Source organism: Rhagoletis pomonella, unplaced genomic scaffold (assembly GCF_013731165.1).
Source record: "Rhagoletis pomonella isolate Grant_MI unplaced genomic scaffold, Rhpom_1.0 Rhpom_scaffold_00004, whole genome shotgun sequence".
Classification (NCBI taxonomy): Eukaryota; Metazoa; Arthropoda; class Insecta; order Diptera; family Tephritidae; genus Rhagoletis; species Rhagoletis pomonella.
The window spans coordinates 51,753,857-51,769,738 of NW_023458558.1; the positions used below are offsets into that span (position 1 = coordinate 51,753,857).

A 15,882-nucleotide genomic window follows, 5' to 3' on the forward strand; every position below is an offset into this window, starting at 1 on the left:
CACTATGATTTGAGAAACCTTTATTGGCACACTCGAAACTCATTCTAAAATTACTAAATACTTGAAGAAAGTAATATACATATATGTGCATAAGGAATGCTGCGTAGAAATATTCCTCGCAAGTATTCAATTACCTTCAAATAATACGACTTTTAAATCAAGGCGTGCGAGTAAACGGGGTAGCTGACTGTTAATGGTGCTACGGGGCGTATACGTTATTCATCTTATGCTTCAATATTCATAGTACTACACAACTACGGATGTAAGCGCACGACGAGTTATTTCTACTTAACATTTATACAACAAAAATCATGTAAATCCGATTTTCAAAGTTTTTACAAATTAAAGAAAGAGAGTGTCATGCATTTTTCGTCCATACAAAATATGCTCGATAGAATTTTTATATGGAAAAACCGCGCAGTACCGTCACCAAAAAAAAAACGTTGTCAAAAACCAACAGTATTTTTTAGCCACTTGAAATTTTCCCTTTATTATATTAAAATTCAATGCGCTAAAAACCTACATATCTGAAATTTTTCTAAAAATATTATTAACTTATTTACTGCAAGCCACTAGGATAGCTTACCCCTTCGATGACATTTTTTTTTAATTTTTATAAAATTATAGAATCGAAATTAAATGAAAAATATGCTTTTAAAAGTTAATGATTATAGAATAATGAACTGACATTTTTCGAAAACAGGATTTGAAAAAATTGGAGCACCCTAGCACTTTCCTACCACTTTTCAATTCTTATCATTCTAACGTACCACCCGAATGTCAGTAAATGGAATTTTCGCCAAGGACGTTTTTTGATTAGATTCCAGTAGAACTACTCATTAAAGAAAAAAACCAAAAAAAAATTTACCGAATTTAGGTGCAACCAAAAAGTGTTAAAACGACGACCACAAGGTTAGGCCAAAAGTACTTTAAACTCAGCGGTGTACGGCGAACTTTTTTATTCACTTTTAAAGTGGTGTGGTCTAATGTTTGTACCAGCATTCGATACATAATATCTAGTTTAGCATTTAACGTTTTTTTTTTCAATTCAGCGATTTTTTTTTTTTAATTGTAGCTACATAGTAAATATACGTATACAATATTTAGTATGTATGTATGTATATATAGTATTATTATTAAGCATTTTACTAGTTATATAGTTAATGTGACAAATGCAACACATATCGTCAATGAATGCGATTATGCGCTGAGGAAGACTTAATTTCATGATTGTGACCATTTTTTTTTTTTTAATTTCTCTTATTTGCTCATATCTGCTTCTTCCTCTCTCTCTATCTCTCATACTCTGTTGCTATGTTTAACATACTAGCTCTTATTCATATGAGTTTCAATTCAATTCATTACACAATTCCAGCTTTGGTTGTTATCGAAATTTATGCTGCAACATAGCTGCATATTAATTTCGATCACACACTCACACACACACACACACACACACACCCACACACACAAACAAACACAGCATTACAGTTATGTATGCTCGACCGATTTTGTGTTCAATACATCCGCTATTGATGTTGGCTACACAAAGCCAGTGTTGCCACAATCGTTTCCGCATCCGTTTCCGGTAACATTTCCGCCAATGCGATAATAGCGTGTTTGCACTAGCACACAAATGTGTAAGATACAGGCATAGCTCGTATGTGTCATGTGTGCATGGGAATGGCTGTGTGTGCATTGGCTTTCAACGTTAAATGGTCATGCGGCAAATAGATTTATTCGCGATATATATACATATAATATAAATTGTACATTTTGAAACTTAGTTTCTAGTTTGTTGTTCGTTTTATGCATATGTATGTATGTATGAAGATATGTATGTATATAGGTATGTGTGTGCTCATGTATGTGTGTATGTATATTGCTAGCTGCAAAGTATTTAAGGTGTTTTTGCTGATAAGTAACTTTAATTTGTCCATTATTTACAGAACTACTCTTAGCACTGCTTTGCTAAATCAATTAGTTATTACATGTTAAATTTAATTTTTAGGCGCAACTGAAGTAAAGAAGAACTTACAGAGGGTTTCGCTTTTGTTTTTGCTTAAATTATAAAAATATTTTTATTATTATTTTTTTTCTTTTTTAAAATAAAAATAAATGCAATTTGGCAAACTACAAATTGATTTTAGACCCATGGTTTCTTCGGCAAATTTGCTTAGAATTACACGTAGAATCATTTGGTGTTATACGCGCATAGTCGAAAAATAACCCGTATAAATAAATAGACCGGCCCTAATATATAATAAACTTCTCGATAGTCCATTATCATTTATTCGGATAGTCGATCAGATTTTTACAGTGCAGCAACATTTTTTCCACAGAGGATGTTGAATGCATAAAGGCTTTTAAAAAACTAGCCGCAAAAAATACCATTAACGTGGTATTGGTACCCAGACACAGTGAAATATGTAAAGATGTAAACTATACGGCAGAAAGGTTCGAAAGAGGGTAAACTTTGCGCACGTGGCAAATGTTCGAGTCCTGTCTTCTTCCGAATCCTCTGACTCAAATCAGTTTTAATTCAGTTTGTCAACGAAAGAACCCACGTGATTTTTACTAACCAGATCTGGCCCAACAGCAATGAGAGAATAGATAAATACTCGTATACACACTGGGCTTTATGCAAACTAAAGTTTCAGTAAAAATTTTTGCGCTTGAGCTCACTCCACCAGTGCAAAAATATTTATTGGAATATTAACGGGCTCGGCTGAAGGGACGAGGAGACGGTGGAGATTTTGGAGTACTCTGCCACTGCCCCGATCTGGCAAGAACATTATCTACTCCTTATATATATATATATATATATATATATAATAAATCTCGATATACATCTTTGCTGCTCTCGACTGAGTGGACTTCAGCGACCTTCAAACTTTGCTGACCTCAGTGTGCCTCTGCAGGACTCTGTTGGACTCTGCAGAGTGGCAACCCGTAGTTTACTGATAAACCATTTTTTAAGTATGAGTTTTTTCTCAGGTGCTTAACTGTGTGACTTCAGTAAGGGCAGCTCCCTCATCTGGTTGGATTAGCAGCACTCTAAGTGCCATTCTAATATGCTACTCTGATAGCTAAGCCGCAAACCGTGTCCTGTGCTCACTGATGCTGCGGTTAAAACTGCCCATATATTGATTGACCAGCCTGTGGCGAACTCCATATCTGACAAGTTCGCAAGGCTCGAAAGGTTAGGCACCGGTGGAATCGTAATTGACCAGCTGTGTTGTATCGTCTTCTATGATCACCTTTCGGTGCAGAAAATAGGACGACTTTCCGAAACTTTGTTTTCGTAGAGCTACCTTAAGGCAGGAGGATTTGGTATGGACCTCTAAAAAAAATGGCTCGAAAGGACACTAATGTGCCTCTGAACGAAATAACTATCCTGATCCTGGTGCCAAGAGGGGAAGTTGAGTCTGTCGATGATGATTGGAAAGAAGTCCAAATAATTGAACCTTAACAATGGAGCTGTAAAATCCAGCATCTACAATCTTGGAGAAGAGACTTGATAAGAAAGTCGACGTGAAGAGAACCTAATACGTTGATAGAGCTCCTTTGAATCTGGGAAAAACCTTTTCGTGCCGTTTGAAACCAAATGAGATTTTAGAAAAAACAATTTACTGTTGTACGCATGGATGAGGACTCGGCCAATATGGGTGGGCCACGAAATAAAGCGCACCCACGAACAAAAGAGACGGACAAAGTGCAGAAGAACGTGTCTGCCTTCGGAATGGAAAACTGTTGAAACTTGGAAAAGAAGAAGAAGGCTATACCTGCCTGGTTCAAGAATGGTTCATGTTTGACAATTCTGCACAAAACAAGGATGTGCCAAGCTAATCATATTCACAAATAGGAATTTGGTGGCAACTTCGTGACCATGATATACCGTGGTTCGGACCTCCGCCATTAGCGGATAAGTGGTCTGAGCAAGGAGACCGAGCTTGGTTCTTTTAAGTAGACAACGACAACGACCCGGAGCATCGCAGTCGCGTGCGTAGCAGTTTTTAAGAGAAAACAGTCAAACTTAATTAGCCTAGCGCAATGAGAACTGATTTTCCTGCTTTAAAATATAACTGCCAATAAGGTGGATACATACAGCTTCATTTTTTAAAAAGATTTATATCGTTGCATAAGGATTTTCACTGCTACACAAATATACTTTATAATGATAAATTTTTTCAAACTGTGACTCTGACTTAGCGAAATTTTCGCAGATCAGTTGCATGGCCTTACTTTAACAAAATATGCGTTTTAAAAATAAATATAAAAAAAAATTAAAAATGTGGAAAATTATATAAATACTGGAATATCCATATCCAATATATGTACATGTGTGTGAACGTATGTAAAAAGTTGGAGCACGTAATGACCGACCACACAAACAAACTTTATTTTCGTGCTTTGCTAAATAATTTTTTAGGGCATTCGTGGTTTTATGCATTTTTAGAAACTCACTTTTTTATATATCAAATATTTTACACTTTTGTCTGGAGTAAGCTTATACGCGTGCCGTTTGTATCGGTTTTAAATTTTTGTATATTTCAAAAAAAAGTAATAATACAATCCTACGAAATAAATGGATTAAAAAAAATTACGTGGAGAAATTCACCTCAATTCGTTAAATCATGTTATTTCTCTTTAGTCTTGTTTTATTTTTGTAGGTTATCTGTAAAAAGTTTAATATATTTTCAAGCAAAATACCAAAATAAATATATAAAAAAATGTAGCTTAGTGACGTATAAAATACTAATATATATGCATTCATACATATAATTACATATATCTTTCATGGTTTTTTTTGTAACTGATATGTAAAATAAACGCATAGCAACATTGTTTTTGTTACTATTTTTATATATTTAAACTTTTATATATTTACGTAATATGTTTGTTGTGTAAACATGTAAATATTTAGGTGTACAATTTGATATGTTTTGTTTATTATTTTTCCTTTTAATTTAGTTTACGCATATACGTTTCAATTATACGTACTTACGTATATATGTATATGTGTGTATGTATGTAAAACCTTTGTTCTGTCACTATAAGAGGGCTACCAACAATTGTGTGTAGCTAGTATGTACATATGTATCTATGTATTGTATGTATGTGTGAAAAAACAAAAAATTATATTTGGAAATAATTTGCGTTTAAAGGTTTGGGACATTTTGGACATGAAACCATTTGTTTTGCAGTAACTAAATATTTATTACTATACTATTGCTATATGAGTGCACACTCAATAAAAGCATAAATACAAAATATAAGAGTTAAATTTAACTTATACTCACTGTTGCTTTGGTCACATGATATTAGCTGAAGGGTAGGGAAATAAAATTTTAATGTATCTATTTTCTTTAGTATTCCATTTCTGTTAAAAATAGCCAATGCTAGTAAAAAAGGGTTACTACAAGCATAGAGTTTTGGTTAGGAAAAGGAGGGGGTGCGGGAGAGGTTGCTCCTTCAAAAACAGGTCACTCCACTTCTACGCCACTTCGCCTGCCCGACCACTCAAGCATCTTACAAGCTGGATTACCTACAAGTGAAGTCATATGTTTTAACATCTCCATCTTTACTCGCTCAGTGTTGCCAGTTTGCAATTTCCTACCGAATTTGGTAAAATTTTTCCCCCCAACAAACATTTAGTTTACAGGACTATTAGAAAACGATTCGAGTTCGAATGTGTTCCTCTAGGGTAGATCAGAGAAACTGTCGAGACTTATGGCATTTTCTATAAAAAGGGAGGTTATATTGAACTCAGGTACGAGCTTAAAATTTACACTTAAACTCTGCATGAACTTGAGTGCAGAATTTCAGCAAAAATATGGATTAAAAATGTTGTCATTTACCATATTTTAACAAGTTTACCTTTCCACATACTCTGGTAAAATAGGTCAAGATAGAACAAGAGTTTTCGTACCATCTGGTTAACGTTCATGGCTAATTTAACCGGTACTTAAAACTCGGATTTTTCAAAGTTGGTAACCGGTACAAGAAACCTAAGAAATAGAGAAATCTTTACGCAAAATGATAAAATACATTTCAAATTTGAAAAATGGTCAGAATCAATGGACTTTTTATGACATTGGTAATTGGTACTAAAATTTCGGCTTTTCGAAATTTGTAGTCTTTAAAAAAAAACCGATTTCAATTTTGAAATAACGATAAAGAAAAATTTGGTGTGATCTCAAAAATAGTAACCGCGGTCTTTGTCGAGATAAGTAACCGGTAGAAAAAAACCCGATTTCATGTTGAAAATCATGGGTAAGCATTCTTTGTAGGTGTAAAGTTTCGTCAAATTACGACCACCTCTCGTATTTTTCCACATGGACCCATTCGTGCGTCAGTGATGGTAGCAGCAATACGGTAATTGAATGGTGGCCTCAAATAATATTATAAGCTAGTATTTGCTCAAAATATTAATTTATGTAGTGGTTAGCAGTGCGCGCCACCATTCCGCAGGGCCTCGGTTCAAGCCCGGTTCAAGCCAACATAAAAAACAAATAATTTTTTTTTTTCAAATAGCGGTTGCCCCTCGGCAGGCAATGGCAAACCTCCGAGTGTATTTCCGCTTCTCATAAAAATATAATGGACGCTCGAAGTCGCCGTAAAACTGTAGCCTCCCCTTTGTGTGAAAACATCGAGGTGCATACCACAAATCGGAGGAGAAGCTCGGCCTTCGACCATTCAATTACCGCATTGTGACCATCCAGTTGTTTATAATTTTTAATTGAATAATAATATTTTCTATCATATTCGAAGGTAGGACATTGTAATATAGTTTTCAATATTTTTCTAAACAGCGTGGTACCTTTTTTTTCTTAGTACACCTAAAAATATAACGAGACTGAGTGTGGGATAATACGCATCTTTACTTTTGGTAGGTTACGAAGTCGTTTGGTTGGGAATTTGTTACGAAAAACACATGTCTGAGTGGAAACACTGAACTTGCGCCGCTGGTGCATAGACCTCGACTTAAAAAATGCTACTCGCCCCAAATATATGGAAAAAAGGAAATTTGATTTTGCACTTTCAAACCAAAATTGTTAAATAAAATACAAATACCATACAGAAACCAAAGTTCAACTCCCAGTCAGTCGCTCCTCGGCAGCCAATGGCAAAAATCTGTATTTACTACTTTTGCCATGAAAATCCCTGCGCAGTTCGGAGGCGGTGTAAAACTGTAGGTGCCTTCATTTGTGTGCAACTTAAAAACGCATGCCACAAGGAGAAGAAGGAGAAGCTCCGCCGAAATTTTATTAATTAATATTTTTTGACAGTTCTAAAGTTGAAGCAAGCAGTTATTTACCCAGCACCATTACACACTTAATTGGAAATATCGTATTGAATCCCTGTCATTATTCAAAATAGGTTAATTTTTTGTTAAGCTTTCGCGAGCGCAATCGTAAGCTTGTGTTGTAAGGAGTGTTGGAAATCAATTTCTTTCGTGCTTTTTAATTTCCTTTATGTGAAAAGCTTTTGTCGTTGATGCCATTAAGAAATTCGCGCGAGTAAATGAATGAAACGACGCTTTTAATATTAATATTACCCATTACAATAAGGAACTGCAATGTCACATACGCTGCTATTATTAAGTCCAAAGAGAGAAAGGAATTTATTGAATTATTTTTGTTAATAAATTAAATCAGATAGTGTGAACAAAAGTCAATCAAATATTACAATTGAGCCGTTGACATACAATGAGCCTTAAATTGACAAAAGTGCGGCACAGTGTGTCGCAATAATTGAATAAATACTCAAAAAAGGTCCAGCCGCTTGAAGTTGAGCGAACTGACTTTAAGCTTGCAGAATCACCTAGTCGTTACAAATGTTAATCATTTTTCTCTACGTCTGCGATTTTCAAACACATATATACGAGTTCATAGCTTCACAGTGATGCCCCAAAAAGAAACTTTGGGTGAAGAAAAATCCGCCCTGGTAGAGTGAAAAAAACAAACAAAAAAAAAAAACACGCAAGAACTGCAAAAGAGTCCTAAACCAGGCATTTAGGCTGGTGAATAGTGGGTGACAAATTAAACCATACGGGAGTACAAAAAGCTCCTACGAAGGTCGAAAAGAACACAATGGAAAGGCTGCTGTGACGGCGTGTAGTCTATCTCAGAAGTACTCAGGGTGGGGAAGATACTCTCAACAGGATCCTTAAAGGGACCGACGAGGAGTCTATGAGTCTACTTCTAAGCACACACAAACACAGAGGAGCAACATGTAATTGAAACCCTTTTTCACTACGGATAGGGTTATCTGGTCTGTGGGAACATTCAGGCATTATAAATTAGTAAGCACGGATCGCATCGCCCTCATATAGTTGCATCAAAAATTACAGCAAAGCTCAGTGTGGCTGCATACTTTTATCAAGGGAGTGTTAATCACAACTCTTAGAGTTGGAGATAATCGAAAGTGGAGGTTATTTCCAAGGAAGGTGTCTCAGAATTCACAACCAGTACTCTATAGTAATTTTGACTGATGGTAATGGGGAGACTGTTAGAGGTCCATATCTGAAATGCGGTTGGTACGAGCGCAGCTGACTGATCGTTGACCAGTTCGTCAAGAAGGGACAGCCCGAAAGGTTAGTCCCATACCCTCTTCTTTGGGCAGCTTTGATAAACACACTACTGTATAACATCAGCGGGGGAGGCTGTAATGTTATCGCGTATGCGGATGTTCTTTCACTTTCGGTAAGCAGTCAAGTTTCACAGACGCTTTTTGGACTGGTACTATTCTCAAGAAAGTATAAGACTCCCCCTTTGAAAATAACTGGTGCTTCCATTCACCAGTCTGTAAGAGGATAAATATGCCACACGTTTCCTGCTAATTGAAAGTTTTCTTTAAGAAACGGGTACTTGATGGGAACGCACCGAAACCTGCAGTACAATGAAGCTTACGTGGCCTAAATGAAACGTGACCAGAGAAACAGAAGATCTCACTCTCAACAGAAAGGCTATTAGCTTGCTCACAGGACATATGTAAGTCACTTTATAGTACGGGTAAAACATGCCAAATGCCTGCAGGAGCTGACCCGATGGAGAAGAGCCGAAACAAATCAAGCACTTACTCCGCGTTGGTAATCGAACTATGCAGGAAAATACAAGAATTCCTGGCTATAATATTTTTAGATGACCTAAACGCAATTGCACACTTTTGAATACGGCAAAAGTCAAAGGTTGTAGATTCCACGAACTGGTTCAAGAAGTAGAAATTTTTTATGCATAACGTAACCTAAGTATGTATTTAATCAGTCATAGTCACTGTTATTGATGATTTGGCGACCTTTTTCTTGATCTCAGCCCCCCGCTGGTCCATGCTGTTTATAAACAACTGATTTTCAAAGATTTCTATGTAAAAGGATGTTTCACAGATTTATGCACTACATTTGTCCGCGCTAGGCCCACTGTACACATTGTCAAGGTATCATTATTGAATATAATTGACACATTTTAAATTGACCACCATGATGCCATATTGCAGATGGCTGCCGCAAATTGTCGGTTACACAGCTGCAACACTTCAAAGGCACGTTGCAGTCATTCGGAAATCATTACCACATTTGTATGTATGTATTTCTGAATTTAAGTTGAAATGTTGGAATAAAAACCCAATCAATCAGTCAGTCTCTGCATATGCACACACACACACACATGTAAAAGTATGTCAATAAAAACATATACATACATACAATAAATGAGTATATAATTGTTTAATGTCCGCCAAAGCTGTCAAAAGACCAGACAATCATAAAAAATTTTTTGAATGCATTGAAAATGCACTGAATGAGCGATGGAATGAAAGCGTAAAAATTGAAAGTGATACTTAACGTGAAGCAATAAATTATCCATCGTCTACGTACATTGATATGTGTATATTTGCATTTCAATGCAACAAAGTAAAGAAAAACTGATTTGAAAAAAGCAAAATGAGTACGTTTCTACTTGCTTACTTGCATACTCACATACATACATATATGTAATATTTCACTATCGCTTGTAAAGTGGCCAAAAATTCGAGTGAAGGTAATTGATTAAAATTGGTGTGCGAAAAAAAAATTAATTTCAGGCCATTAAAAAGTGGGTATGGATAAAAGTGGGGACATTTGAATGCCATATGCTTCACTTATTAGGCCACAATCCAAGCTTTATTAGGTTCAGTCTAGTCTTATTCACCTTTAAACTGTAAAGGATTAGTTGAGATAAGTTCGTTTTTTTGTTATGTTTTTAACACTTCTAAAGAAAACTAATTTTTAAATTGATCACACAAGCCACTGCACGCGGTCTTCGTGGACTTTGCCGATGACCGATCAACGGCCACAATCAAATTCTACGAAGACACGCGGGGTCATAGGTTTCAACTGCAACGATGTCCGCATTAAATATGGTTGACACCTATTGTTGCAAGTTTTTGGTACCTCTGTAGGCCCAAATATACAAGCCTCAACATTGTCACATCGTCGAACTTGAAACCATCAGTATACCAGAAATGGGATACGGATACGGATTCATTACTTTGCAGGGCCTATGTGATAGATAAGGTGACCCAGACATATACTATTCCCACTATTCTTTAAAAAACTTCTTTTGAATATGAGTCCCTTAGAAAGTTAAAGAGGCCTTTCGTGGGTAGGGAGTGTATGTGATGAAGTTGTAGGGCTTTATTAAGGCATAATTTCGGTAGTGTTGGTTTTATTTTTTAAGTTGATGGTGAAATCGTCGGGGAATGTTTTTTAACCACCAAGTGCCCTTGAAAGCTTCCTTTCCGCTGCTCATATTCACTAAGAGGCTTAGTCACAAAGTGCTTTAACAAGCTTCCTGTGAACTGCTTGGCATAGTTAGAAGGAGTACTGATTTAATGTAGAAGACAGATATAAAGTTTATGAGTCATACTAACACTCATGGTTTCACATCTCAGCATAAATCAAAATTAAATTTGAAAAATTATGCTGTTTTACTGCAAATATATAGGAAAATGCACTGAGAGAAGAGTTTAGTACATACATTTATTTTGCACTCAACATTAAATGTGATAAGCAGGGCCGAAAAAATAAGCCAGAAAAAATAAGACCAATTTAAGCGCTTAGAAAAGCATTAAAACATTGGTAAATATGCTCGAAAAAGCAATAAAAAAACTCAAGTACAATTTAATGTTTTGTTTTCTATTGAGTTTATTTCAAGCATTCAAAAATTAAAATGGACAATGGAAATTGTTCGTTGATATTCTCAAATATTAAAGATCTCCGCTGGTCATTTAATGACCTTTCGACATCACTGATGTGACTGGACAGAGTTTAAAATTAGATATTTCCTTGCTACTTTTTTACTATTATTAAAAATAAAATATGAAACCTTCATTTTTTTTCAAAACTGATTTTAATTTTTTTAAATATCCCTTATTCTCCATGTGAGATAAATAATTTTTAATTACTTCAAAAACACCAATGCCTTCCCGTAGGACAAACCTTTGCTTTGGAATTTTTGTAACCCAGCTGCACTGCAATGGAAGTTAGAGTTAATAAAAACCAAATCTGTTTTTGTGCTATTGTTTCCAAACATTCGTTTAATTGGACGAATAGCACCAAAATCTCCATCGCCGGAAATTGGGAAAGAATTAACATTCATTAAAAAAACGTATATTTAGTTAGCGCAACTAATGTCTTTTCTCAGTGTAGCAGAAATTTGAAAGCAATCGATGTTTTTTTTTTGTGATAATAACCATAAAATTTCTAATCAAGCAATTCACATCAAATTAATTTTTAAACGCAAATCATTTAAGTTGAATGTGTGAATGTAAAAATGTGTGTATGTCTGCACGTAGGTATGTACATATATGCCTGTGTTTATTGAATAGCTTATTATTTTCCACATAAATCTTAATAACCTCAATTTTAGCTAAACACTCAATCAATTAGCTTCTTTCGTTACTATTGGTCGTATATTAATGTACTTACATTTGTATGTAGGTACTTAACTCCATACTACTAATTTTCTTATGCCTTCTTCATTCATACATACATGTATACTATTTACATACCAATGGTCAGCACGCATTGCACTACACATAATTCTTTATACACCGATTAACCTATAACCACGTAAAAATTTCCATTTAATACTCTCCTCCTAAGCAGTTGTTTAGTTCTTGTTGTCATCATATTATACTATGCAGAATTTTTTATGCTTGTATGTATGTATATTCACTTCAAATAATATTATATGTATTTGAAAATCATAATTTTATTTGCTTAACATTTTAACAGCTTACGCATTAAAATTAACTAATTTGCTTATCAGTTTTAGGTTGTTTTTTTGCTTTAAGTTTTATTTTATTTTTTTTCACTTATTTCCGATTTATGCATGTACAAATTTTTATTATTATAATTTATAAGTAGTATATTTTTATGGCTTGCTATGTAGTGCATCTCTTACTTGTGATTACGTATGCGCCATTGGTCATGTTGTTGGCACGTAGCCTTCACCGCGCCACACACCGCTCCCCAACTGCAAGCTGCGGCCATCACGTAGCAGCGTTGTTATGATGATAGACACCAGCAACGCCAGTGGCAGCAGGCACGCTGTGGGTCCATTGTGCAGCTGTGCGGACGCATGACTACTCTCTGGCCAAACAACTTCGACTTCGGACATTTTGAAAATGCTCAACAGTCGGTGGGATTGCAATTCATGATGTTCAGTGTTGATATGATGGCTAATGGTCTTCAGTATAGAAGTGCACTCGTCCTGAAAGAGGAAATGATAAGAGAGCAAATAAGCGATTGGCTCTGGTTGGTGGTTGCGTGCGATGATGCGATGAGCCCTTGTGAATTGATAAGAGTTCATTGCAAAGGGTTCAAATGCTATACCATTTATGAGGGCAAACTAAATAGAGGGCAATCAAAAAATATTCGCTGCTCATAGATTTATGTATTTGTGTAATCATTACCTTCTCTTTGCCCAGCAGTTCAATGGCTTTGAGTTTAGCATCATGTGGCAGACGAGCGGCAATTATGATATTCTCATCGGTCATATTGAATAGCGTTAGAGTGCATTGAGTCTGCGGCGAAGGAATTGTAGCGGCAAAAATGTTTGGATAGCAGAAAAATTAATGGAGAAGACATACAAAAAATTGAAAATTAAAAATTGTTAGTACTTGAATAGGTGGCTGATATTTACGTATGTATGTGTATATGTATGCATATTAACTTTTATGCTAAAAAATCTTCAGATTTAAATAATTTTGGTACCTGGTTGTCTATGTGTGTAGTAACATATTGCTGCAATGCTCTTACAGCATCTTGTACGCCGAGATTTGTGTGTGGACGCAGGAGGGCTTCATCAGCAGAGCTATAGCCAAGTAATAGAAAGACACCGCCTGAAAAAAAAACAATAAAATAGTAGCACAAAGTTAAAATAAAATAGAATCATTTTATTTTTTGCATTAAATGTATAGCTCACTATTTAACAAAAGTATAAATAAAATTTCTAACTTTCTACAAGATTTATAAAAACTCCATAAATTTCAAAAAGTTTTCATCAAAACTTAAAATTTTTTAAATTTTTTTAATTTTTTTAGAAAATTTGTTGTATGTATAGAAATTTGCAGCCCTTTAAATTTTAGTATAATAATAATGCGTTACACAGTCAACAAAAAAAAAGGCCGAAAATCTACGGTAAGCCCAGCTTATTTAAACTTGTAATAAGATTTGACGGCCTACAAAGCTGCATAACACCATTTTTTCAAAAAAATTCTACTTTGTCGAATTTTTTATGAAGTTGTATATTTGGATTTACATAATTTTTGGGAGATAGTGAGAAAAACTTTCATTAAAAAAAAAAAAAAAAACAATAAATACACCAAGAAATATAGCAAAAATTTGTTAAAATTTCGTGTTCCCATTTATTGTGCCACCACTTTACGTATCAACTAAGCAAATAGCAATGGCGGCAGAAAGGTACCATACTACGTCCCTCCGCTACTGGACCAATGATATCTTGGTTAACTATGGCTCCAGAGTCGCTCCACATGAAAAAATAAGTTCCTAAAAATTTTATGAAAATGAGAAAAATTTTTTTTTTCTTTAACAATAAAACCCTAAAATTAATCTGTCGTAGTTTTTCGCTATTCTGCTTCCGACTGGTTCGACTCTGCACTTACCGTGTGCACTACCACGGGTTAATAGAGTAGCTACTTACCTAGGAGTCGGCGCAGTAGCGATTCAAAAGTAGCGAATGACTCCAGCAGTACTGGAGGGTCGTAAGCAGAATAGCGTAAAACTACGACAGAGGGTGCCCATAAATCACGCAAGTGACTACTTTAGTAACTCCCGGTAGTACAGAGAGAGCCGATGGTGACTACCGCCTAGGACATTGCCTTGTAAAGGTAATTCGGTAATTGACGGTGTTTATCAGGTAGCTACCGATTCATCAGTCCTGTAGTCGCTCCCCCTTACTGCAGGGCGTGGCTCTTTAATGTGTACATAAATAATGACTCATCGTTAAAGTCATTTTATAGGGCATAATTTTTAGAATAAATTTTTTTATGTATATAAGTATTTCGAAGTTTCGAGCTTTCTTCAATTACAGGCACAATGAAATTAGGCCTACAGTTAAATAAGGAAGCTAAGTATTTAAATATGTGTAAGGGGAAAAAGTATTTTTCAAGCTCAATCTGCAGTTTAAGAACTAGAGCACATAGGAATATAATCAGATTGAACGAAATTTTAAAAGCACTTATCTTTAATTTGAAAATGTATTCTAAAAACAGAAGCATTTAAATTTGGCTAATTATTCTAAAGTGAGAGTGTAATTTTCTTTGAAATTTGACTTTCATCAGTTAAACCGAATTATATTTCAAAGTTATCAATAATTTTCAAATTACCTGGCAGCGTGTATTCGCCCAGCGGTGGTTTCATGCATATAAAACGACCTGAATAGCAGAGACAACGTCCACGGAATGCCTGATATGCGGGCGATGCATGACTGTAGAATGCCAATGCAGTGCGGCAGGGTGCAAAAGGCACGCAGAGAGCATGGCAGGTGAGCGCTAGTGACTCCCCACAGCTGCATAATTCGCTGCATTCAGCATCGTCCAAGGAGTATATCTGTGCGTAGTAGAAAAGGTGAAAAATAAATTTAAATTTACTTGTGTCATTTCTAAAGTTTTACAGATTTTTAAATACTACCTATGAATGTTCTGTGAATGAAAAGAATTTTGTGAAGTTTAATAAAACATCAAAAATGTATTCAACATGATTCGGATGTTTTTTCTACCTTTCGTGGTGTGTATGCAAACCTTTATGGACGCTCAAAATTAATTAAGTAAATAGCTTACATACAGAAATGTTTTTTTTTCACATACCCGCTTGCTGGATCCTTCACGTATTAACTGATCTGATTGATGTGGACGCTGAACAACGCAATTTCCTGGAAATAAAGAAGACAATGTAAAAAATATTTATTAATTAAATGCGAGACAGAAATAAACGTTTGTGCTGTTTAAGGCCTTAACTAAAAATACGTATGTATGTGCGTATGTGTGTATGTAGAATACACAAGTATGTATGTAGATACTAGGCTTGGGTAGTTCTTGAACTAAATGAACTAAAGCACTAGTTCATCACAATGAACTAGTTCGCTAGTTCGGTCTCTTCATTTTTAAATTTGCAACTGCTACAAATTCTTATTTTGGAAAGCGATTCGCGGATTTATGCTACTGAAGAAAAAAAATGTTTGCTTGCTAGATCTTGCAGCTGATTTTTATTAATTTCTGGAAACCGATTGAAACCTGTGCTCGAAACGGTTTCAGTTTCGTTCTTTTTCAGGTTAAGATTACGGTTACGGTTTCGCTTTCGGTTTCATTCCTACCAAA

At 35.3% G+C, this 15,882-nt stretch overlaps 1 protein-coding gene across 1 annotated transcript in view; it reads right to left on the minus strand.

Moving 5' to 3' along the window:
• Positions 1-12,361: 12,361 nt before the first annotated feature.
• Positions 12,362-15,882, minus strand: part of LOC118737764 — a 188,302-nt gene continuing 184,781 nt past the window's right edge. The window contains exons 15-19 of the mRNA XM_036468510.1: positions 15,373-15,437; positions 14,893-15,115; positions 13,259-13,386; positions 12,958-13,068; positions 12,362-12,755 (exon numbers count right to left, since the gene is read on the minus strand). Of these exons, the coding sequence (XP_036324403.1) occupies positions 12,471-12,755; positions 12,958-13,068; positions 13,259-13,386; positions 14,893-15,115; positions 15,373-15,437 (812 nt within the window). The 3' untranslated portion in view covers positions 12,362-12,470. The remainder of the gene's footprint in view (positions 12,756-12,957; positions 13,069-13,258; positions 13,387-14,892; positions 15,116-15,372; positions 15,438-15,882) is intronic.